Raw genomic sequence first — 20422 nt, 5'->3', positions numbered from 1 at the left:
GACAGCGTGAACCTGAGTAGTGTGGTGGCCATAACAAGGCAATTAGTAGTTGCATTGTGCAACTGGTTGTACCACAGTGTAGTCAATGTCGGTGATACAGTGACAGGAAGAAGTGGGGAGAAGAACTTACCTGTATAAATGGACAGCGTACCTGTAATGACTTAAACGAGACACGAGGGGCGGGGGCAAGGGTGGGGGTGGGGAAAGAGTGACGTACAGTTGAAGTGCCAGGGTTTTGTAAAACGGTGTTTGTTTGGCGGCAGGTTTGTTTGTTTGTTTGTTTGTTTGTAGTTATGGTGGCTGACACGCTGAGTCATACTAGGCGCGGATGCTGGATAGGCTCGGAGGGCCGGATATTCCAGGACCGAAACTTTCTAGAGATTGACGTTCAATTCTGGACACCACAAAGGGTAGCCGAGGCCTTATGTAAATTTCACTCTCGTTTCGGTGCATGGTTGGGAATAGATCTGCGAGTTTGATTAGGGGTAACCACCCTCTCCACTTGACTGGCGCCCCGACCCCTAAGTATTAGCCATTCTAATCATCTCCTGCCTCTTCTAATATTCCAGCTTGTCCTCCAGAGTACGCTTACATTACTGCTCACGGCAGTCACGTCTTGCTACCTTTCGAACACAACATATTCCTTGTCTTTGCATCGCCAGTGAGAACACATTCACGGTGCGTATAGATAAAATCTAATTTTCCGCGACTGGCTGGGCCATGGTATATTATGACGGGGAAACCTTCCATCGTCCGGTGAGCTGGTTGGCGCGGAGAACGAGCAGGTCCCTGAGCATCTGTAGCGAGTCTTTGACAACATTCAGTTTGCTCCCCGCCACCTCATGCCATTCTACAGGGACTTCTGCAACAGGTATACCCAGCTGCTTAGCAAGCAGGAGGAGCTCAACGTCGAATATCCAGGTGGCGAGATGTTGAGCAGGGAAAATTCGTTGTGCGGCGCGGCGCGAGAAGAGTTTGAATCCGCACTGTGTGTCACGGATGTGCCCAACACCGACTATCCGTAGGATAGTGTGCAAGCCATACATAAGGATGTTGCGAAGCACGGACCGCTAACGGGGACGGTGTAAGAGGCTGGTCATGTCACACCAGAAACAATGCGCACCTTGACCACAGCTTCAGTTTTGACGAGATGCGCTCGACTGCCGATAACCACCGCCGCCTCGTTCTTCGGTGCAAGCTCATCCATCTTCTTCCACAGCAGCTCCAAATCCTCAAAGCGGCTTGCACCGTCCGCATCCACCATCAACAACCTGTGTCCCCGTGCATGTAGCATCCCATGGCGCACCGCACCGCCCTTGCCAAGGTTCTTCTCAAGCGTGACGACGCGAATATCACTTTTGAGGTGCTGCTGTGCCAATTTTAGCGCGAGTGCTGACGTGTCATCTTTTGAACCGTCGTCGACGATAACGAGCTCGTAGGTGCGTGTCTGATGGATGTGGGCGGAGTTGAGGTGATTAAGCGTTGTTTCGAGCATGGATGGGAGACGGGATGTCTCGTTGTATGCAGGAATTATGACGCTGAGATCGATAGATGCTGCATCGCGGAGTGATGGAAGGCTGAGGGGGGCTTTGAGGGATTTTCGTGAGCGGTATGTCCTTTCTGAAGGGCGAGTTATTATTGGGGGAGGCGAAAGCAAGATGAGAGCTAGATAGAGCTAGTCATGATCAGAAAACCTGCTAAAGCTTGAATTGGTATGGAAAAGAAAGTCAGGCAAGAGGGAAATAATTCCCAGACCCAGGGTTTGTCGTCCTCGCCGCGGCGCAACGTCTGGAGAGACGGCCCATGGCTCGAAGAACAAGGATGAAATGGGCGCTCATCATACAAAGCGAAAGACCGAACGTTGAATTACCACTCACACAGGGTATCGAGATAGCCAGAGCAGTGAACGCATAAAGGAGGACGGTCCGGTCCATTTTAACGAGCTAGTTCTATATTCTTAGAACCATATACGCGATGAACTGGTGCCTTTGAGAAAGTGAAGCAAGAAGCGGGAGGAAGGAACGAGGGTAAGCGTTTGCGACAACAAATTGCGTGAACATGCTGTACATGTGATGCTGACAGAACTTGAAACCTGTGGCGACACTAATCGGTTACCTATAGCTATGTATCAATTACCACTGTAGTACATGTACATGATTTAATCCACAGTAAGAATCAAAGACATCCACTTCCACCACACATATTCACATCATGAACGAAAACCATGACTTGGGTACTGGTACTCTTTGCAGAACATGAACAAGCGGCCCGGGTTGTAACTTGTGACGGTTGTTAGATAATCTCCAAATTCTCACAGAGACTTCTGATACTCGAGGTTATTGCGAGCGCCAGTCCGGTCGGTGTGTCTCGGTTGCTCATGATCGCAATATGTATGGTGAGTCTTGTAGTACGCCTGTGTCCGTTGAGGAGCAGTTAATCCACTGATGTGATTTTTTTTTGCTGCAGAAACTCTAGGTCTGTCGAATCAGCCATTGATGTGAAGAATTCGAACTTCGCCGGGAACATGGCATCCTTGACTTTTCTTTGACTAATTTTCACATCAGTTTTCTTCTTGACCACATTTCAGTCAGGAGGACTATCTGTATGACTGGTAAATTTTATCTACCAAAATCAAGACCAGTCCCTACCGTCTTTTGCAGGCTAATGTAGCGATTTGAACATGAGCAAACATACAAGACGTTGATACTGAGCGCAGCAACCCGGCCTGGGGATGCAGTCGGACCGTTGGGTGTGGCGATCTCACGCTGTCAGTGATGGTGCCTAGTAGACGAGGATGAGGATCTCATACACGGACTGGGGGTAGGGCGTCGCAGTCCAACGCAAGGTGGCGTCTGTGCCAAGCATAAGTAAAGTCGCCAGTCAAGTTGGGTGAGTACTAACCAATTCAAAACGTGACCTCTGGACTGTGGACCCAATTAAACCGTTCTACTAAATGATGTATTATCACCGCCGAGCTACCAAATTGAGACAGAGGATAACATTGTACACAGGATAAATCAACATCTTTGTGTTGAAACTTGACACAGAATGGAACGAGAGCGCAAGTTATCCAGGAACCACTTCCGATTGCAGCAACTGTCAGTACTCGTTTTCCTCAAAAGGCAGGCGGGTAATTACATGGCTGAATCAGACTGACGCGACTGCACCTCCTTACCTGTCGCGACGCGACCACCGCCGGGATCAGAGGATAAGAACATTGGACAGCTTCAGTGTTTGCAGAGTTTTTAGAGCAAATGTATCTTGTGATAACATCGACCCAAGGAGATCCGTTGGGTAGTGCCGTCTTGAGCGGAAACCTCAGGCTCGTCGTGCCCCTTCAAGTTGGTCCTAGAACTAGCGGGTCCGTAAATAAAATTTATTCGTAAGCCGTGGTGCTGTCCTTCTTCTAAATCTTAATCCTTTACTTATTTGAACCTAAGAATAGCTGGACCATGCATAAGCATACCAATCGCACTTTCATGCACTTCCTCCCGCGTTTACCAGTACCCTCATCTTTGCAATGGATACTTCCACTGGAGCATGCCCAACCTGTGCTTCAGATGAGTCCCGTTCGTCCCTCGTCCTCGGCCCACATGCTAGTGCAACGCCGAGACCATCGCCCTGCTATACTACCGTGACAGATGGTACTCCGCTGCCGAATCTCGAACAGCCAACCATGAACCCAAACAACTCCGTCATACTCATACAGAACAACTACATTGCGGAGGGGGGAACCATCAACATATTTTCAAGTCACTGCACCGGTTCCAGTGAGTTCTTTACATGTCTGACTTAACAGAAGACTCATCTTGTAAATAAGCTGTGACAAAGCTGGAGCATGTAGCTCCAACTGCAGAGTCCGCACTCTTTGAGCCTCCGTTGGTGAGGCAGTCAGAGCCTGTGGAGCCACGCCGTGAAAGGGTAGTATTGAGCGGCAACTCGTTTGGCGAGTGCGTCATGATAAATGTAGGATCGCCAAATTGCACTAAGGCTGGTAGGTCGTTAGTTCATCTAAATAAAAAATGATTTTATAATTGTTTGCTTCAGTAAAACAAACCGCTCTTGCATCCCGCAAACATCTAGCGGGAGGAAGGGTTTAAGGCTGGTCTTGTAATGTATTCACCTGTGTGCCTATGTAGAGATACAGTTCACCGGCATTTTTTAACACGGAATGAATTGTAAGCTTGGTGCCGGCCATCTCGACGTACCAAGTAATAGAGACATAAATACCCACGGAAAGTCCCTGGGACGGATCCGTGTTTCCTCTGGGAAAAGTATGCATTTTGGATCATAGAAGGAACAATGTCTTTCTTCTGTATGGGCTGACTAGGGGAGACTAGCATTTTGGTGGATATTCGAGAAACACGCGGCTGCACACCATGTACCATAGCGCATGTAGCGCGCAGAACCCATAAAGGCGCAGTGAGGGATGGCAATGATTATTTCTGGGTGACAAGGTTAATACAACCACAATCTCACAGGTTGAGGAGCAGTGAAGCCACGGACGTCGATTTTTTTCCGCTGCAGAAACTCGGTCACCTGAGACTGTCGAACCAGCCATTCTAAAGAGTTCGAACCTCGTCGGGGACATGGAGTACTGTACTACTTTCCTTGACTGAACGGAATGCTCCAGAGTTCGACTGACTGCCCCCAGCTACTAATGCCCACATCAGCCTTCTTCTTGACCAAATTTCAGACAGGACGACTATCTGTATGACTGGTAGAATTTATTTCTCAAAACCGATACTAATCTGACTAAGTTCTTACCGTCGTTTGTAGGTAGTACTATACGCTGGCTTTCCGTAGCAATTTGAACATGGCCAATCATCATTGAGGGGGGATGACCTGGACGAGGATGCTCGACTGGGGGGCGGCGTTCATGCCCATTTATTACTGCCACTGGTTTTCGGGTATTTCCATGCATAGAAGGTGTGCTCCCGATCATTAATCAGGTCAAGTTGGGTGAGTACTAACCGATTCGAAGCACGACCTCTGGTGTGACGTTCGTTAAAAGACCTAGATGGTTACCAATTAGGATATCAATCAGCTTTGATATATTTCTTATTAGTTCACCCTGTTTCTTCCCTCCTTAGTTTCTTATTCCTACTTTCCCCGATCCTCCTTATCGTATATAAACTAGCGTACTTAGTGCAGGATCGGGAGTTGATCCTTCCCTCAAAATAAAGCTTAGTTCGGCCAGTTTACCTCTGCTCAAACCCTAAGTTCTCTCAAGTCGACTCAATTCCCGTGTGCACGTTCTAAGAACGCCACATCTGGGCTCTGAAAACGCGGACCCAATTTTGTAAACCATTCTGTCGAATGATGTAGGGCAGTCAGCCAATAGGTAGGTTAGTTAGGGTTAGTTACATTAGATCAACGAAATTCGTTCCTCATCAAAATATTACGAGACAGGGGATAAGTACCGTATGGCATTTATGATCTATGATCTTTGTGTATGACATGAGGACGGAACAAGCCTCAGCGTACTGTTGAGCTCTGACGAATCGGGAGGATCGGAAGACGAGCAGTTAGTGATGTCAGAGTGAGACATATCGAGCGCAACCAAGCTGTACGACGAGGCGACGCAATGACGTCGGCCGAGGCTCGTCATTATTGGACTACTTTATTTCTATGACATTCGTTATTTAGCGTATCCATACTAACTACGTATAAAGCTACGAGTCTGGCATTCGAGCATCTCAGTTTCTAACAGATACTGAGATGTAAGCCATTATATTTTCCCTTATTATACAAAGCGCTAACGAGACGTAGAATACATTCTCTTATCAGGTACTATAGCTGTGCTACGAATTTCTAACAGATACTGAGATAATACATTCTCTTATCAGCTCTTACCCCGTTCCTGCTCACATCACACGTACGTCAGGACCCACAGATATAGGCGGCTATGAGTGGAGGTTCTTCCTATAGAAAGCAATTTAACTGGAAACGGAACTCTGTTAGAACAGGTTAAGTAATACCTTGAAGATGTACTTCCGCTGTGTTTACAAGCCCCCTCATCTTTGTAGTGAATATTTTCACTGGAGCACACCCACCCTGTACCGCCATCGTACTGTAAGATGCAACTGGAAATCGAGGTGTTGATGGACCATGGCGCCCACGCAGGCTCGGCAATAGATGCCAGACCAGTACTAATGGTAGAATCATTCAATCGTGTGATTAACTGGATTGAAACAATAATCAGATCTGCCTTGAATGTTCGGTTGGAATGAGATTATGAGCGCTTCGCAAAATCGGGAGTTCCCTGAGAATATACTTTCTAACAGCATTTGATATGATGGCTATGGTGCAAAGTGCTGAGCGGATACCTAACGGTAATGAACAGAGAAGAATGTTCAATGGTACCTTTACATAAAAGACACACTCCCCTCCGCTCTCAATCGCCGGGCTTCTTCATCGGGGCTTGCTACCTGGCAGCTGATAAAGACATATGCATGCTCCGCAGGTTTACTTGATGGAAATTCACTGCCTGCTCATTTCCCACACAAGGCCAGCACCTGTGGACGGAAAGATAGTGGACATATGATTGGACAATTTTAATGTTTGCGATTTCGTAGAAATGTCCATCCTTTGAACCGCCGAGCTAGGCTGCTGCGTATTCACGCATTCTGTGGGAGTCTCGTGATATCGGACGACAGGAGTCGTTGAATTGGATGCCAGGGTTGGAGATAGAGCACTGTAATGCTTTGAACCGCCCAGCTTAGCTGCTGTACACTCATTTCGTGGGAATCTCATGATAGACGAAAGGAGCCTAAGTTAACAAATAACAATACCAGAGTCGGAGATAGAGCACCGTAGTATGGGACCCTACATACTCAAGGGCCGCGAGTGCCGCATACCGTCCATGGGGAATGTGCTGTTAGTATTTCTTACACTTGCCGCATCTCTCACAGCCTGGCAGCAATTGATCTAGGGATGCTGGCCAGCCCATTCTTCCACTCAGGGGTTTTCCTCCTCGAGACCTGTGTGTGCGATGAATAATTGTTTGTACTCAGAACTGATTGCGAACGATATTTGCCAATTCTATCAGCCAAAAGTCCAATCTTGAAGCAAAGGCCCATGACATCAATAATTTCCATGCCAGTGAATGGCGAACACCGTACTCCCAGGTGATCACGGTCAAGTGAACTTCTGCCTCGAATCAATACCTAGCGACTAAGTCACACATTTGTACTTTCAGAAGTTGATGGAATACTAGGGACATAACAGATATATGTCATTGAAGTCATGATGGGGATGATCACGGGCGCGAATTTGTGTGGTGTGGAGGGTTCAATGTGGTGTCCTATTATGGTGACGTGCAACATCATGAATCATTTGCTTACTGGCTAAGCTTCTAAGCATATAGCTTATCATGCGGGCGGCTGTTTTGGTTGTCCGCTACCCTGATTCTAGAACATTGTTTACCTTGCTTTCAAAGTTTCAACCGGGGAATGTGTACCGAAATAATACCGTCATCCTTGACAGCCACCCTGCACACGAGGCACTAGAAAGATATCTTTATTTGTCATGCTTACTTTCAAAGTTTCACCGGGGATGGCGTACCGAGATATTAATCCGTACCGAGATATTGATCCCGTCACCCTTGACCGCCGCCCTGCAAACGAGGCGCCAATAAGATACCTTTAAAAAAGGAGGCATGCTCCTGCTTTTACCAGCAGTTCTCATATCTCTGCAATGGAAACTTCCACTTCAAGCGAGTCCCGTTCGCCCCTCACCATCGCTGCACTCCGAGATGCTAGTGCAACACCAGCACCATCGTCCGGGCATGCTTTCTTGACCGATGGTACTCCCCTGCCGACTGTCAAACAGCCGACCATGAACCCAGACAACTGCATCGTAATCATACAGAATAACTACATTGCGGAGGGGGGAACCATCAACATATTTTCAAGTCACTGCACCGGTTCCAGTGAGTTCTTCACATGTCTGACATAGCAGAAGACTCACCTCGTAAACAAGCCGTGGTGAAGTTGGAGCACGTAGCTCCAACTGCAGAGTCCACGCCCTTTGAGCCTCCATTGGTGAGGCAGGTAGAGCCAGTGGAGCACAGTCGCGAAAGCATAGTATTGAGCGGCAACTCGTTTGGCGAGTGCGTCATGATAAATGTGGGATCGCCAAATTGCACTGGAGCTGGTAGGTCGTTTAGTTTATCTGGACAGACAGAAGTTGTAATATTGTTTGAGCCAGTTAAACAAACCACTCGAACATCTGCATCTAGTAGGATGAAGTGACAGCATACATTGATTTACTGGTCTTGTCGTTCATCTGTACAATACGGGTAAAAGTTGTGGTGTACTAACAATTTTGGAATGGCACAATCAGTACACATCGAGCCTGCCTTACGGAAGATATTAATGAATAAATAAATACTCCCAAGAGCCAGGGAGACCTGAATCTTGGTTGCATGCGCGCACCACATCGTGTAGTTGCCTGTTGAACAGAAACTGAATTAAAGCTCGGCTTGTAGCTTGTGTGAGATGCGCAGGTATGCTCCTGTCGGGACGAATTTGTTGTGAATCGTGACTTCGCTGCCACTGGCCACAGAAGCCCAAGTGGCAGTTGGATGTTGCCCAGTGAAAAATGGGATAGAGCAACAGCTGAATTATTATTTACTATTCTTGATGTTGTGACGTGATGGTACTGCTGATGAAAAGTTCGGGGTTTGGATTGGCAAGAAGAGATATGTGAGAAGCGTGGCACCCCAGAGACCGGCGGGGGTGTGATAGACGGGGGAGGCTGAGATCGGTCCGAAAGAGCTCCAAGGTTCAATTGACGTGAAAATTCAAGTGCCAGATGAAGTTCTACATAGCCCCGACTGGCGTTAGTAACGAAGAAACGAGATGACCACCATCTGTGCGCAAGGGACAGGCTGTGGCGGCTTATGGCTATTAGCTTTAAATCATGTGACTCGAACAATCTATAGACTACATGTACAGTACTCACTGCTCGGTGAGAAGCTCGTGACCCGCAGCGATGCTAAATTCCCATGGTTCTTCAGACTCATCTCGACAACACTAGGGGTGCCTGTGTCGAGGAGGGAGGAGAGACTGCGACATATTGGGTTCCGCACCGAGCGAAGAGTATGGGTTTGTTCAAGCAGTGGTATTATATTAGTGAGTCCAATCCTTCTGCAACTTGTGGTTGTGTTGATATTGTCATCTAGTAGAAATAATCATTAGTGTCACTCCTGCGCCTTTTGTTGAACAGTACCGCTGAACTGCCCGTTACGGGTTCTGTATGCTATTTGCAGGTAGTATGACTACACTATGCTATGTGCAACCATGTGCTCTTCGAGTATCCACCAAAATGTAGAATTGTTCCAAAGGAAACACGGAACATTCTGAGGGACCACCATCATGCAATTAGCGCTCCTCCCATGGGTATTGATATTTTTTGCGAGCTTATTATTACCTTTGAGGCAGGTACGTCGAAGCTTAGGCATATACAGTTCGTCCCATTTTTAAAAAACAAGTGGACTGCATTTCTACATAGGCGTACAGGTGATTGCACTACAAGATCAGCGAACCCTTCCTCCCGCTAGATTTTGTGGCCAATTTTGGGTGCAAGAGCGGTTTGTCCCACCGATACAAATAATCATACAGCCGATTTTCGTTTGGATGAACTAAACGACCTACCAGCTCCAGTGCAATTTGGCGATCGTGACGCACTCGCCGAACGAGTTACCGTTTAATACTATGCTTTGGTCTGCCTAGGGGAGACTAAGAAAATTCTGAGTTTCGGCGGAAACACGTCACGGTTGACCAGTGACTGGACGTGATTCTTCAGAGCTCAATTGAGTCCCCGTAGCTAATGCTCACTAGCGCTCACGGATGATCTGCAGCCTTCTTATTGACCGCGCATTTCGGCTAGGCCCAGTACTATTATCCGTATGACAGGTATTTTTTTGTTATCACCATTATCCATAGCCTACACAAGTACTGGCTTCCGGATGTCGGTAGCAATTTATACATAACCAGTCACGAATGATATTGACGCTGAGCGCAGCAACCGACCTGGGGACGCGGTGACCCGCCAGATGCAACGACACATGGAATGGACAGAACGACAGAACGGCGTGTTTTATAACGCAAGCACTATGACTCCTCACTGCTCAACCTCTAGAACCCCTGCCTACTTACCCCGTGACCTTCTCCTGACTCTGTGATCTCCTCCTGGCTCCGCTACTCCCTGCCTGGGCATCCCCACCGCAGCAGTCGTGAATTTGAAATCACTACAGGGACTATTGGCCATAACGGTCTCACGCAGTCAAAAACGGGTGACCTATGATGAGGAAGATGAAGACAAGGATGAGGATGAGGATGCTCTCGTACTACACGGACATCGCAAAATGCAAGGTGGCGTTCATGCCGAATATAGTTAGGGTAATTGCCACATTTAGGTTCCATGGCTTGTATGTTACGATTCCGAGATAGATCGGCTCCCGAACGGGGGAATCGTAACAGGGAACACATCACTCTTAATTTTTTTGCTAGATACGACTCACATCATTTATTACCGTGGCCATTGGCTTCGGGTGTGTGATATCATTTTATTGTTGTTCGGTAATGTCCGCGGAACACTAACGTGCTTTAATGGAGGGCCAGGACTAAGTGCTCCCCGGACTATGGTTATTACTTGGCCCTGAAGGTTAGGCTAATTCTTTTTTATCATAGTATTCTTCAACATACTCATCGTCCTATGGTATGATCGCTTGCAACGATGACATTCTGCTTTCAAGGCGAAGCGCGAGTCCGAGAGGGATACCACAAACACTGCGTCCACATTTTCATGACCGATGGAGCTCGCCCGAAGCGAATGCGCTCTATTGTGTTACAACTAGGCGTTAAGGATATGCCGTTTGATTTGTATGCCGTTACCTTTCGTTGGTCAGCAAGGTAAAAGCTTGATGCTACTACTGTTTGCACTACAGGGTCATTTTTTCGCAAGGCCTCATGAGCTTGGCCTGAGCGAGAGTAGGAAGCTAATTGTATACCGCTACGCAAATAGCATTGGACAGGTACTAGTACCTGAGTACTGAGTTATCATCCGCAAAAAGCGAAGGTCTGCAATTCCGCCACGAATCGCAGGACCATGGTGATCGCCGCAACTTTAGTTACCCCAGCTAGCTGAGACTAAGTGAACTGCTTCTTTGGAATCTGTACCTCACAGTAGACACACATTTGGACTTTCCGTTGATGGATTTCAATGGGTTTGGAAGGCGTAAGATGGAAAAATAGGAACTGGCGGTTCATTGAAGTTGTGAGATATTGATGGGAGCGTGCACTTATTATCGAAGCTTACTATGCGTGCTTATCTTGTGGGCGCCCATTTTTGACCGTTGACCGCTGCTCCCCGAAAAACACCACGCACCCCACTTGAAACCGTGTCTCGGATGTATTAATCTTAACGGCCCTGCACAAGAAACTTTTTAAGAGAGGTGCGCTCTTGTTTTTCCATCATCCTCATACCTCTTCAATGGATGCTTCCACTGGAGCGTGTTCATCCTGTGCCTCAAATGAGTCCTGTTTTCCCCTCGCCGTCGCCCCACTCCTAGATGCTAATGCAATGCCGAGACCATTGCCTGGTCATGCTTCCGTGACCAATGGTACTCCCCTGCCGAATCTCGAACAGTCAACCATGAACCCAAACAACTCCGTCATAATCATGCAGAACAACCACATTGCGGAAGGGGGAACCATCAACATATTTTCAAGTCACTGCATCGGTTCCAGTGAGTCCTTCACATTATTGACGTACCCGAAGACGACTCACCTTGGAAATAAGCCGTGACCAAGTTAGAGCGCGTAGTCCCAACTACAGAACCCACACCCTTGGAGCTTCCATTGGTGAAGCAGATAGCGCCATTGGAACACGGTCGCGAAAGTATAGTTTTGAGCGGCAACTCGTTTGGCGAGTGCGTCATGATAAACGTAGGATCGCCAGGTTGCACTGGAGCTGGTAGGTCGTTAAATTTTAATTTAGCTTATTTGGACGAATACGGCTTTACTATCGTTTTTATCAGTTAAACAAACCGCTCTTGCATCCCAAGTCAATCCCGTCTAGCGGGATGAAGTGACGGTAGACGTTGCAACTTTGATTTGCTGGTCTTGTAAGGTTCTGTTCATCTGTGCAATACGCCTCTGTAAAAGTTACAATATACCAACAATTTTGGAATGGGACAAATCGTACACACCTAAGCTTCGTGTTCGCTGACACATTCACATCGAGCATGCCTCACGGAAGATACTAATGAGCTTACAATAAATAAATACTCACGTGACTCAGAGAGACTTGAATCTTGGTGGGGTGCGCACCGTCACCTCTAGATCTTGAGCAGAGATCGAGATAAGCAACGCGCCGCAGAATACCACCAATAGTCATATAGCTCAACTTGTTTGTGATGACCGGGTGAATCATGACTTCACTGCCACTGATCAGAACCCAGGTCAGTTCAACGTTGCCCAGCGAAAACAGGAAGTGATAGGATAGGGCGGCAGATGCTGAAAATTTATTTAATACCTATCCTATCGTGCTCCTTTAGGACTTGTAGGGATAAGGCTTTGGCTCGGCACGAAGACAAGGGAAATGAGAGTATTTGATGCTATCGCGCTAGTTCGGCCAGTGGTCTTAGGTCTCGGTTACTCATGACGGCAACTGTCCTATGAAACACCCCACAGAAACTTGTTGCCATTAGTGGGACTTCCAGAAGAGTCAGAAGAGCCTCGGAAAAAGATGATGACATACTTTCCTGGTCGTACGCTCTGGAGTTCAACTGACTACCCGCAGCTAAACGCTCATTCTTCTTGACTCGCCACAGCAGCCAGGTCAGCCAGGAAGACAATCTGAATAAATAAATACTCACAGGACCCTGAAAGACCTGAATTTTGGTGGCATGTGCACTCCATGGACACTAATTATCAATGTCAAGTAGTCTATGAGGTATGCTTTGGGTAAACATGTATACAATTTTGGTGCAGTCGTGACGGGCGTATTTGCGTCACCAACAAAAGAGCCCAAAGCATGCAAGGCCTTGTGAAGCTTACATGAGCATGCATGCTGTGATCCAGCTTTTAAGACATACACAAGTTGTGCACAAGGTCTTACATTGCGACATATATTCACATATACGGTTCGGGCTCTTTTGTTGATAGTAACACATGTCAAGATGTTGATTTGATCAACACGTGATTCAAGGCAGATGGAGCAATTAGCGGACACCCATTACGAGTCAGCAACCCGTCCGAAAAATTGAGCGATAGATAAGTATCTGAGACTCTGCAAAGATGCATGCCACTTAGAAATGACAGAACTTATGCATGACCAAAGCAATATTAATTCTAAGCATAGTAAGCGCAACAAAGCCCCGTAAGTATTATAGATACCACCTCCATCGCATCACTCTCACCCTCATCTCGTCACCCTCCCCACACACAACAATACCATCCTGCTCAAACTTGAAATCCGTATCCTGGAGGTTGCTTCTGATGACCTTTGTATGACTGCTCTGGGGCACTGTCTTTTCCGAAGGCGGGGAAGCGGATATGGGCTGCGCTGGAGGTGGATCTGGAACTGGCGTTTTTTGATCGTCTTTTGGCGCATCGGAAGCATCTGTTGCGTTTTCGCCAGCACTCGAAGGGGGTGGAGGCGTCTTGGGCGCAGGTGCAGGTGTAGTTGTCACCGTGTTCTTATCGTCCACAGGCTCATCAACGGCGTCCATTCCGGGTCCCTTCCCGTCCATAGAAGGTGTAGGCAGGAGGACAGACAATATGTACCCTTCACTCGGGCTAGGCCCAGGAGCAATAAGATACGTCTCGCCGTCGCTCTCCAGAACCACTGCCTGTCGCTCGTCCCCACTCTCATCACCAGCACCGTCTGCGTCCATCTTCGCGTCCCCTGTCCCTGCAGATGGGTCCTGCGTGTGCACGATCTTCCGCCGCTTTCGAGGTAAGGATACACGTATTGCAGGGTCTGCGAGGTGCGGGAAGAGCGCACATGCAAGGAGTGTCGGGCTGTATTTGAATCTACACCACGCATAAAAATATCCAGTCAGCAACCAGCACTATCCTTGAAAACAAGCAATGAAAACTCACCCAGCTCCCACCCCCGGGCCACCAAACACCAGCGTCCGCGCATGCATCTTCTGCAGCTCCTCCACGTTCTCGGGGTCTGCGTTTGTTTTCCCATTCACGCTGATATCGTCAAAGGTAATCCGGCGTCGCTTGCGGCCATTAGTTACGTCAGCGAATAAATGTGTGTGAGGTGGTGGTGGTGATGCAGATGATGAGGGAGAAAGTGCCAAAGCCGTACGACGCGTCGCATATTCTTGTAGCCTCTGCGACCTGTTGCGTCGCCCGAGCCCAGGACCTCGTGCGGTGCCCTTCTGTAATATGATCTTGCATCAGTACGTGAACCACCAAAATACGAATAGAAATAAAGAGCAGCGAAAAACGAAAAACAAAAGAAAAGACCCACCTCAACAACCTCAACATCCACAACCTCAACCGCACTCCCATCATGTCCCCACCCCCAACCAGCACTAACAACACCTCTCCCATCATCCTCCGCTTCCTCTTCAAAGCTCCTCTGTCCCTGTCTCGCACCCGCAGCATCATTCGCACTCGCAGCACCAACACGATACCCGGCACTCAGATGCCCATAAAACGCCTCCCCCCATCCACCCACGAACCGGCTCGCCCAAACACCACCAGCGTAACCCATCCCATCAAGCGCTGTAGCTCCTGCAATACCACTGGTACCGTTGTTGCTAGAAACATGAGACGGCTGCGAAGTAGAAGACTGAGAGGTGCTAGGCGTGATCCCGTTCGGTGCGGAGGGCGTGACGCCGTTCGAAGGCGTTCCATTTCCATTCGCTAGCGCGATCCCTGTGCTCACGACAGGAGGAGGATCTCGGACTGCTTGCATCGCTCGGAACGTTGCCTCCAAAACTAGACACGGTGGGCACGACTCCAAGCACGATTTTGATGTCTTTGCCTTCTTCCTTTGCGCGGGAGACGGCGCTCCATGTTAGAAGACCAGCGTGCACGGCGCATGCGAGAACGTTTGAGTCGTCCGTGTAGACGCGTCGGCGGGGGGCGTGCATTGGATGGTAAGTAGGTTGTGCAGGGTTTGGCGTCGTTCTTGTACCAGCTCCTGAGGTGTTAGGCGTGGTGCTTGATCCGGAAGGGCCAGACCCATTTCCGTTTCCAGCTGCATTGCCACCCAAGTTCGCATGTACAGGCCAAAATTGTATCGGCGGAGGGGGTAACAATCCTCCACCCCATAATCGTAGCTTGTGTGGTCGTAATGCAGGGAGGAAGGAGGATGGGATGAGAACTGTGAGACGGACTTCCGGAGGGATGACCAAGCCATCTTTTCCGATCTCCTGTGCCTCTCCTTCTTTCATCCAGGGCATATGCTCTCCGAAAAACCATGGGAACGGTAATGCGGGGTAGACCCAAGTCCCGAGGCTAACATGCGAGCGCTCCATGCGGGATTGGAGGAGCAGCGCAAGTTCCTGTGGGGTGGGAAGGCGCTCGAGGGCCTCACGTTCAGCGCGTTCACGCTCCATCGCCTCAAGTGTCAAACGCTCCGCACGCTCACGGGCTTCGGCATGTTCGCGGGAGATGAGATCAAGGTGTTCACGTTCGCGCTCGCGAGAGAGAGCGTCGAAGCGCTCACGTTCGAGGGCGTCCATGTGCTGCTGTTGTTCCATTCGCTCGAGATGTTCGCGTTCTATCCTTTCCCGCTCAGTGATGCTCATACCCATCCCACGCTCCCGTTCTCGTTCCATGTACTCGCGCTCAAGGTGTCCTCTGTCCATCCTCTCCCTCTCCATTCTCTCACGCTCAAAGTGCTCGCGCTCACGTTCCATCATCGCTCTCTCCCTCTCTTCTATCATGGGAGACGGTATCCGCGAGTGCGCCTGAGCCTGAGGTTGCGGATGTGAATGCGTACGGCGTCCAATGCGTCGATCAGCCGGTTCGAGACCCCTATGCTCCCTCTCTCTCTGCTCCCGATCTCGGTCTGAAAGCACCTTTGGCTCGCGTTCTCTCTCCCCAACTCTCTCCCGTTCTCTGGGCTCCCGTTCTCTCATAAAGTCACCCCGCTCCCTCACCACAACTTCTCGATCTCTCACCAAAAGCGCTGGGTCCCTCAACTGTAAGATCTCCCCTGGACCAGGACGCTCGCTCAGGCGTTGATCAGAAGGTAAGCGTTCTCTCTGCTCCCTCTCCCTCTCCCGTTCTCTTTCTCTCTCCCTCTCCCTCTCCCGCTCCCTATCTCTCTCAGGCCCAGGAAGCCTCAGATCCACACGCTCCCTCTCCACCCTCTGCCCCTGCGGATGCTCCCTATCCCACTCATGCGCATGCGGGAGAGGCAACGCCTGGAACTGTCCCTGTCCTGGTAACATCCGTCCACGACCCTGCGTAGGCGGGGGATGACTATGTCCAGTGTGCGCCGGAATATGGGCATGCGGATGGTTTGGTGTGTGTCCGTGCGTATGTGCGTGTGGGGATGGGTGGGTGTGGGTATTTGTTGGTACGTATGGGGGTCTGGAGAGTGGAGATGCGCGATGGCTGGGTCCGGGGCCGGAGCCGGGGATGGGGCCAGGGCCTGGTCCTACCCTTTCTCGTTCAGCAGTGTTGGGTTTATCTCGTTGCATGTCTCCGGGGCGTTCCCTGTCCCTGTCCCTTTCCCTGTCTCTTTCCCGTTGTTGTTGCTGCTGCTGTTGTGGCAAAAGCTCCCTCTCCCCTCTCTCACGCAACGCTTCTCGTTCCCTATGGATCGCCATCTCGCGTTCACGGTCTAGCGGGGGCACCATAGCATGAGGGCGTTCTCTTTCGCGTTCCCTTTCCCTTTCGCGTTCCCTTTCGCGTTCACGTTCTCTTTCACGTTCTCTTTCTCGCTCCCTGTCCCGATCTAGCTGTGCATGGGTGTGGGGATGGGGATGAATAGGGCCAGGGTGGAGTTGGAGTACGCCGGGGCCTGCAGGGACGGGACCACGTTCGGATGGGGGACGACGGGCTCCAGGTTCGAAGCGGTCCATTGGGTGTGCGTGGTCTCGTCTATCCTTCTCCCTTCTGTCGAGGGGTGGGTCACGTCTGTCAAGGGCCGGGTCACGTCTGTCCATGGGTGGGTCACGTCTGTCAAGGGCTGGGTCACGTCTGTCCATGGGTGGGTCACGTCTGTCAAGGGCCGGGTCGCGTCTGTCCATGGGTGGGTCACGTCTATCCATGGGAATGTCACGCCTTTCCATAGCAGGGTCGCGCCTATCCATAACCGGGTCGCGCCTATCCAAAGCTGGGTCACGCCTATCCATACCCAACGGTTCTCTCCTCTCCATGCCCATCTCATGCTCCCTCTCCCTCGCAGCCGCAGCAGCACGAATCACATCCATATCCCTCTCCCGCTCATCTCGATAGCGTGGGAGCAGGGGCTCTCTCTCCCTTTCCCTCGATAGGGTTTCGCCACGAACAAGGCTAAGAGGGTCTCTTTCCCTCGGGAGGGGCTCGCCACGGCCAAGCGCAAGAGGCTCGCGTTGGAAATGAGGATCTCTTGTGAGCAACGTATCTCTCTCTCTGGGATCACGTTCTCTGGGGAGTAAACCAGGGTCTCTCTCACGCGGTATAGATAGCAAAGCAGGATCGCGCTCTCTGGGCAAGAGGGCAGGGTCCCTCGGCAACAATATAGGGTCACGCAAGTCACGGGGGTGGAGTGGTTCGCGACCAAGGTCACGTTCGCGATGGGGGTCGCGCATAGTCGGCTCTCTATCGCGAAAGTTGAGATTTGGGTTTAGATTAGGACTTGGATTGTTGAGATTTGGGTTCAAGTTTGGAGTTGGAGGAGGGCGTTTTTCGAGAGAGGGTGGTTTGGGGGGTTGAGATTGGATTTGAGGGGAAGCTGTAGGAGGGGTTAGTATTAAATTTGTAGGTTAAAGATGAAAACGGACGTATAGCAGGAGTAGTAGGTAAGTTTGGACGTGGACTCCTCTCTGGAAATCGAAAATTCATGATTAAAAAGTTGATAATGACGAACAGAAAAAGAAGACAGTACCTCCGGATAATGGCGCTCTAGCACTCCCAGTTACCAATGGTGAGGACCCCGAAGTTGTACGAGGACCCCAGGGAGGGTGAGGGTGAGGGTGTTGGAGACTAGCCATTGGTTGTTCGGGTGTTTGCCTCGGTGTGATGCGCTGTGGTACGAATGGGGAAGGTGAATAGTAAGAACTGGATGGCGGTGCAGTAGGAGCATTGACGGTAGGGTACTGGGCATTGGTAGTAACTAGAGTAGGTCGAGTATTTGGTGAAACTGAATTCGATGTAGTTGGTACATTCTGAGGAGGAGAAGAAGAGCTCGTGGTCGTCGGCATACTTGTGCCGTCATGCGCAGAAGGTCGTTTTCGATGTTGGCTAGGCGAATCCTGTAGGAGATCAGACACGTTCATTCTCGACCAAAGACACCTAAAGATTAGTCGTCGTCGTCTTCTTCTTATTCTTCGTTGTCTTTGTCGTCTTTGTCGTTGTGTCGTACGTTGAGCTCGATAGATTTCAGAGTGGTAGTGGGAGCAAAAAGAAAGCAACTTTGAAAGGTGAAGCGATAGAAATGAATCACCCCGATCGTGATCTAATACACGTGCAGATTCAATCGGTTCAGGTACACTTCTCACGGAATTTGCCGCGGATGAATTTAAACGCGTGACTTTAATCAAACTCCCTCGAGGCCGCCACCAGGCTTTTACAGTTGGTCCGTGCGCACCCTAGAATATCTAAATAAGCGCGCGTCATCATTCATCTAGGGATCCCACATGTTTTCATCGTTGTTGAAAACCCTAGCCAGACGTTTAGCCGCGCTGCTAAATGGTTGTTCCAGCTGTGCTACAAGTCTTGGTACGTATTATTCAACCTACGGAAAATGATAAGGTTCCCAAGGGCAACCGACGAACGAACGGCGCCGTGCCGTCATTCGGCAGACGTCTTTTGATTGTATGTTTCACTTCGTTTAAATGACGTGTCTCTCCCATAGCCATCAAGTCTTCGCTGGGGATGCTCGGTCTGGTTATACCAAGGACTCCCGCTAGGTTTGAACCCCTTCTATCTGATACCGGGGTGTCCACGTATACTCATGAAATGAGTCCTTCTCACAGATCAAACGACCCCTCGTCTCCATCCCCCACACGAGATCCTCGGCCCCGAAACCACTTTCATTGACTCGTCGGACGAGGAAAGCTCATATATCCGTCAGGTCCCATGGCGTAGAAGTATGTATTGGAAGTATAACTTCTATCGCATGAGACCTAACAGATATATTCACTACGACATCTTTGCCAATGTCATTTCCTGATCGTGGAGATGATATATTTTCACTACGGGCAACAACAACGTCAATGCGTCTCCATTCAATGGCAGAGCCGCTCCTCACTGCAAATCCGCTGAAGAATCAAACTGCGTCAGGCCCATCTTCTCATCATTAGCGCTAATCACCATACTGAATAGTTTCAGGCTGATCATAATTGCCAATCGAGCGGTGATAGTCGACACACAAGTACCTATACAAGCACGAGTAAGTACGCCCACATCCTTCGTGTTTGGTACCTGATACTCGCATCGAAGAATCTGAATACTTAGGAAAAAATACAAGGTTGCGGCTGAGAGCAGCAGCACAGGCGTGGATAGTTGGGACGGCAGAGCGAGAACAATGTCACGAATGGATGATAGAATAGTGATCCTTTCCGCCTTGTTGATATGAAGCAAAATATAGATGGGTTATTTAATATCAGCGAATGCAGACGAAATTGTGCCGTATGATGGAGGTGCGTTACCAACAGACTCGCTCACCAAACTGCTTGGGAGCCATTAATTGCGAATTTGAAGAAGATAGAACTTCGAGAGGAAAATAGGGACCACTTCTTGCCTTCAGTCGCAAGTGTACACAACTCTCACTTATTCTCTTTGGTACGCTCTTCGCTCATCATAATACTCAAGGGTGAGGAAAGGAATAAGAGACTAACCAAGGCTGCGAGAAAGAGCCAACGAGGATAGTAAGAAGCGCGCTATGTATCCTGATCAATCGCCACCTTCTTCCTATTCTCAGTCAGCCAAACATTACTACTAATTGAGTTTCATCAGCAGCTTTGTGTGTAGGGTGCCATCGCAATCTACATACATGACATTGCTACAACAACACAATCAGCGGCATTCGGTGAAGACACGCCAAGGAAGCGAAAGACCTACTCGTTCATTATCCAGTCGCCCAACGTCCACAAAATGTTGGTGACAGACTCTCCAGTTCCTTTGTATGATGTATAACAATCAGATCTGCGTAGCCAACAGGGGAGCAAAGAATAGTCCCATAGGAATCGTGAATCCATCAGTACACCCTTGGCTTCGAATGGGTTTTAGGC

The 20422-nt window shown here is 49.4% G+C and overlaps 6 protein-coding genes across 6 annotated transcripts; 3 read left to right on the top strand and 3 right to left on the bottom strand.

Moving 5' to 3' along the window:
- Window positions 1-375: 375 nt before the first annotated feature.
- On the bottom strand, window positions 376-2086 carry EDB91DRAFT_1143307 (Alg5-prov protein). Its single transcript, XM_041319081.1, has 3 exons — window positions 1878-2086; window positions 1124-1675; window positions 376-1070 (listed from the first exon to the last, which is right to left on the bottom strand). Exons 1-3 carry the CDS (start codon window positions 1932-1934, stop codon window positions 729-731), a joined length of 951 nt encoding a protein of 316 aa, XP_041175379.1. The 5' UTR covers window positions 1935-2086; the 3' UTR covers window positions 376-728.
- A 972-nt stretch (window positions 2087-3058) lies between these two features.
- EDB91DRAFT_1143304 (uncharacterized protein) lies at window positions 3059-4221 on the top strand. Its single transcript, XM_041319080.1, has 5 exons — window positions 3059-3098; window positions 3152-3382; window positions 3441-3770; window positions 3821-3994; window positions 4048-4221. The coding sequence occupies exons 3-5, from the start codon at window positions 3521-3523 to the stop codon at window positions 4098-4100; spliced, it is 477 nt and encodes a 158-aa protein (XP_041175378.1). The 5' UTR covers window positions 3059-3098; window positions 3152-3382; window positions 3441-3520; the 3' UTR covers window positions 4101-4221.
- Window positions 4222-11456: 7235 nt separating this feature from the next.
- Window positions 11457-12352, top strand: EDB91DRAFT_542170 (uncharacterized protein). Its single transcript, XM_041327656.1, has 2 exons — window positions 11457-11749; window positions 11809-12352. Exons 1-2 carry the CDS (start codon window positions 11500-11502, stop codon window positions 12048-12050), a joined length of 492 nt encoding a protein of 163 aa, XP_041175377.1. The 5' UTR covers window positions 11457-11499; the 3' UTR covers window positions 12051-12352.
- Window positions 12353-12444: 92 nt separating this feature from the next.
- On the bottom strand, window positions 12445-13110 carry EDB91DRAFT_542114 (uncharacterized protein). Its single transcript, XM_041327655.1, has 4 exons — window positions 12989-13110; window positions 12887-12934; window positions 12769-12831; window positions 12445-12723 (listed from the first exon to the last, which is right to left on the bottom strand). The coding sequence occupies exons 1-4, from the start codon at window positions 13077-13079 to the stop codon at window positions 12626-12628; spliced, it is 300 nt and encodes a 99-aa protein (XP_041175376.1). The 5' UTR covers window positions 13080-13110; the 3' UTR covers window positions 12445-12625.
- A 228-nt stretch (window positions 13111-13338) lies between these two features.
- Window positions 13339-18057, bottom strand: EDB91DRAFT_1143275 (uncharacterized protein). The gene is made up of 9 exons (XM_041319079.1): window positions 17972-18057; window positions 17706-17922; window positions 17611-17675; window positions 17498-17574; window positions 17414-17464; window positions 14938-17383; window positions 14497-14906; window positions 14115-14404; window positions 13339-14045 (listed from the first exon to the last, which is right to left on the bottom strand). The coding sequence occupies exons 1-9, from the start codon at window positions 18030-18032 to the stop codon at window positions 13397-13399; spliced, it is 4266 nt and encodes a 1421-aa protein (XP_041175375.1). The 5' UTR covers window positions 18033-18057; the 3' UTR covers window positions 13339-13396.
- Window positions 18058-18748: 691 nt separating this feature from the next.
- On the top strand, window positions 18749-20327 carry EDB91DRAFT_1337509 (uncharacterized protein; the record flags this gene model as incomplete). The annotated part of the gene is made up of 8 exons (XM_041325581.1): window positions 18749-18908; window positions 18951-19004; window positions 19166-19279; window positions 19371-19467; window positions 19521-19581; window positions 19780-19831; window positions 19939-19973; window positions 20163-20327. Exons 1-8 carry the CDS (start codon window positions 18827-18829, stop codon window positions 20325-20327), a joined length of 660 nt encoding a protein of 219 aa, XP_041175374.1. The 5' UTR covers window positions 18749-18826.
- Between the last annotated feature and the right edge of the window lie 95 nt (window positions 20328-20422).

Source organism: Suillus paluster (genome assembly GCF_016628075.1).
Source record: "Suillus paluster strain FC165 chromosome Unknown EDB91scaffold_41, whole genome shotgun sequence".
Classification (NCBI taxonomy): Eukaryota; Fungi; Basidiomycota; class Agaricomycetes; order Boletales; family Suillaceae; genus Suillus; species Suillus paluster.
The sequence above is the reverse complement of the archived record's forward strand: the minus strand, read 5'-3'. Positions and strand labels throughout refer to the sequence as shown.

Excerpts from the sequence above, each read along its gene's own strand:
- EDB91DRAFT_1143304 (XM_041319080.1), top strand. The coding sequence starts at position 3,521 with ATGGATACTTCCACTGGAGCATGCCCAACCTGTGCTTCAGATGAGTCC. Across the intron at positions 3,771-3,820 it reads AAGTCACTGCACCGGTTCCA|CTGTGACAAAGCTGGAGCAT; the intron begins GTGAGTTCTTTA and ends CTTGTAAATAAG. Across the intron at positions 3,995-4,047 it reads GCCAAATTGCACTAAGGCTG|TAAAACAAACCGCTCTTGCA; the intron begins GTAGGTCGTTAG and ends TGTTTGCTTCAG.
- EDB91DRAFT_1143307 (XM_041319081.1), bottom strand. The coding sequence starts at position 1,934 with ATGGACCGGACCGTCCTCCTTTATGCGTTCACTGCTCTGGCTATCTCG. Across the intron at positions 1,676-1,877 it reads TGGCTATCTCGATACCCTGT|CTCTATCTAGCTCTCATCTT; the intron begins GTGAGTGGTAAT and ends GATCATGACTAG. Across the intron at positions 1,071-1,123 it reads AAACTGAAGCTGTGGTCAAG|CGGTCCGTGCTTCGCAACAT; the intron begins GTGCGCATTGTT and ends CGTCCCCGTTAG.
- EDB91DRAFT_542114 (XM_041327655.1), bottom strand. The coding sequence starts at position 13,079 with ATGCATGCTCATGTAAGCTTCACAAGGCCTTGCATGCTTTGGGCTCTT. Across the intron at positions 12,935-12,988 it reads GTCACGACTGCACCAAAATT|TGTCCATGGAGTGCACATGC; the intron begins GTATACATGTTT and ends ATTGATAATTAG. Across the intron at positions 12,724-12,768 it reads CAGAGCGTACGACCAGGAAA|TCCCACTAATGGCAACAAGT; the intron begins GTATGTCATCAT and ends CTCTTCTGGAAG.
- EDB91DRAFT_542170 (XM_041327656.1), top strand. The coding sequence starts at position 11,500 with ATGGATGCTTCCACTGGAGCGTGTTCATCCTGTGCCTCAAATGAGTCC. Across the intron at positions 11,750-11,808 it reads ATTTTCAAGTCACTGCATCG|CCGTGACCAAGTTAGAGCGC; the intron begins GTTCCAGTGAGT and ends CTTGGAAATAAG.
- EDB91DRAFT_1143275 (XM_041319079.1), bottom strand. The coding sequence starts at position 18,032 with ATGAATTTTCGATTTCCAGAGAGGAGTCCACGTCCAAACTTACCTACT. Across the intron at positions 17,676-17,705 it reads GACTTGCGTGACCCTATATT|AGAGCGCGATCCTGCTTTGC; the intron begins GTTGCCGAGGGA and ends CCTCTTGCCCAG. Across the intron at positions 14,907-14,937 it reads CGTTCCGAGCGATGCAAGCA|GGATCGCGCTAGCGAATGGA; the intron begins GTCCGAGATCCT and ends TCGTGAGCACAG.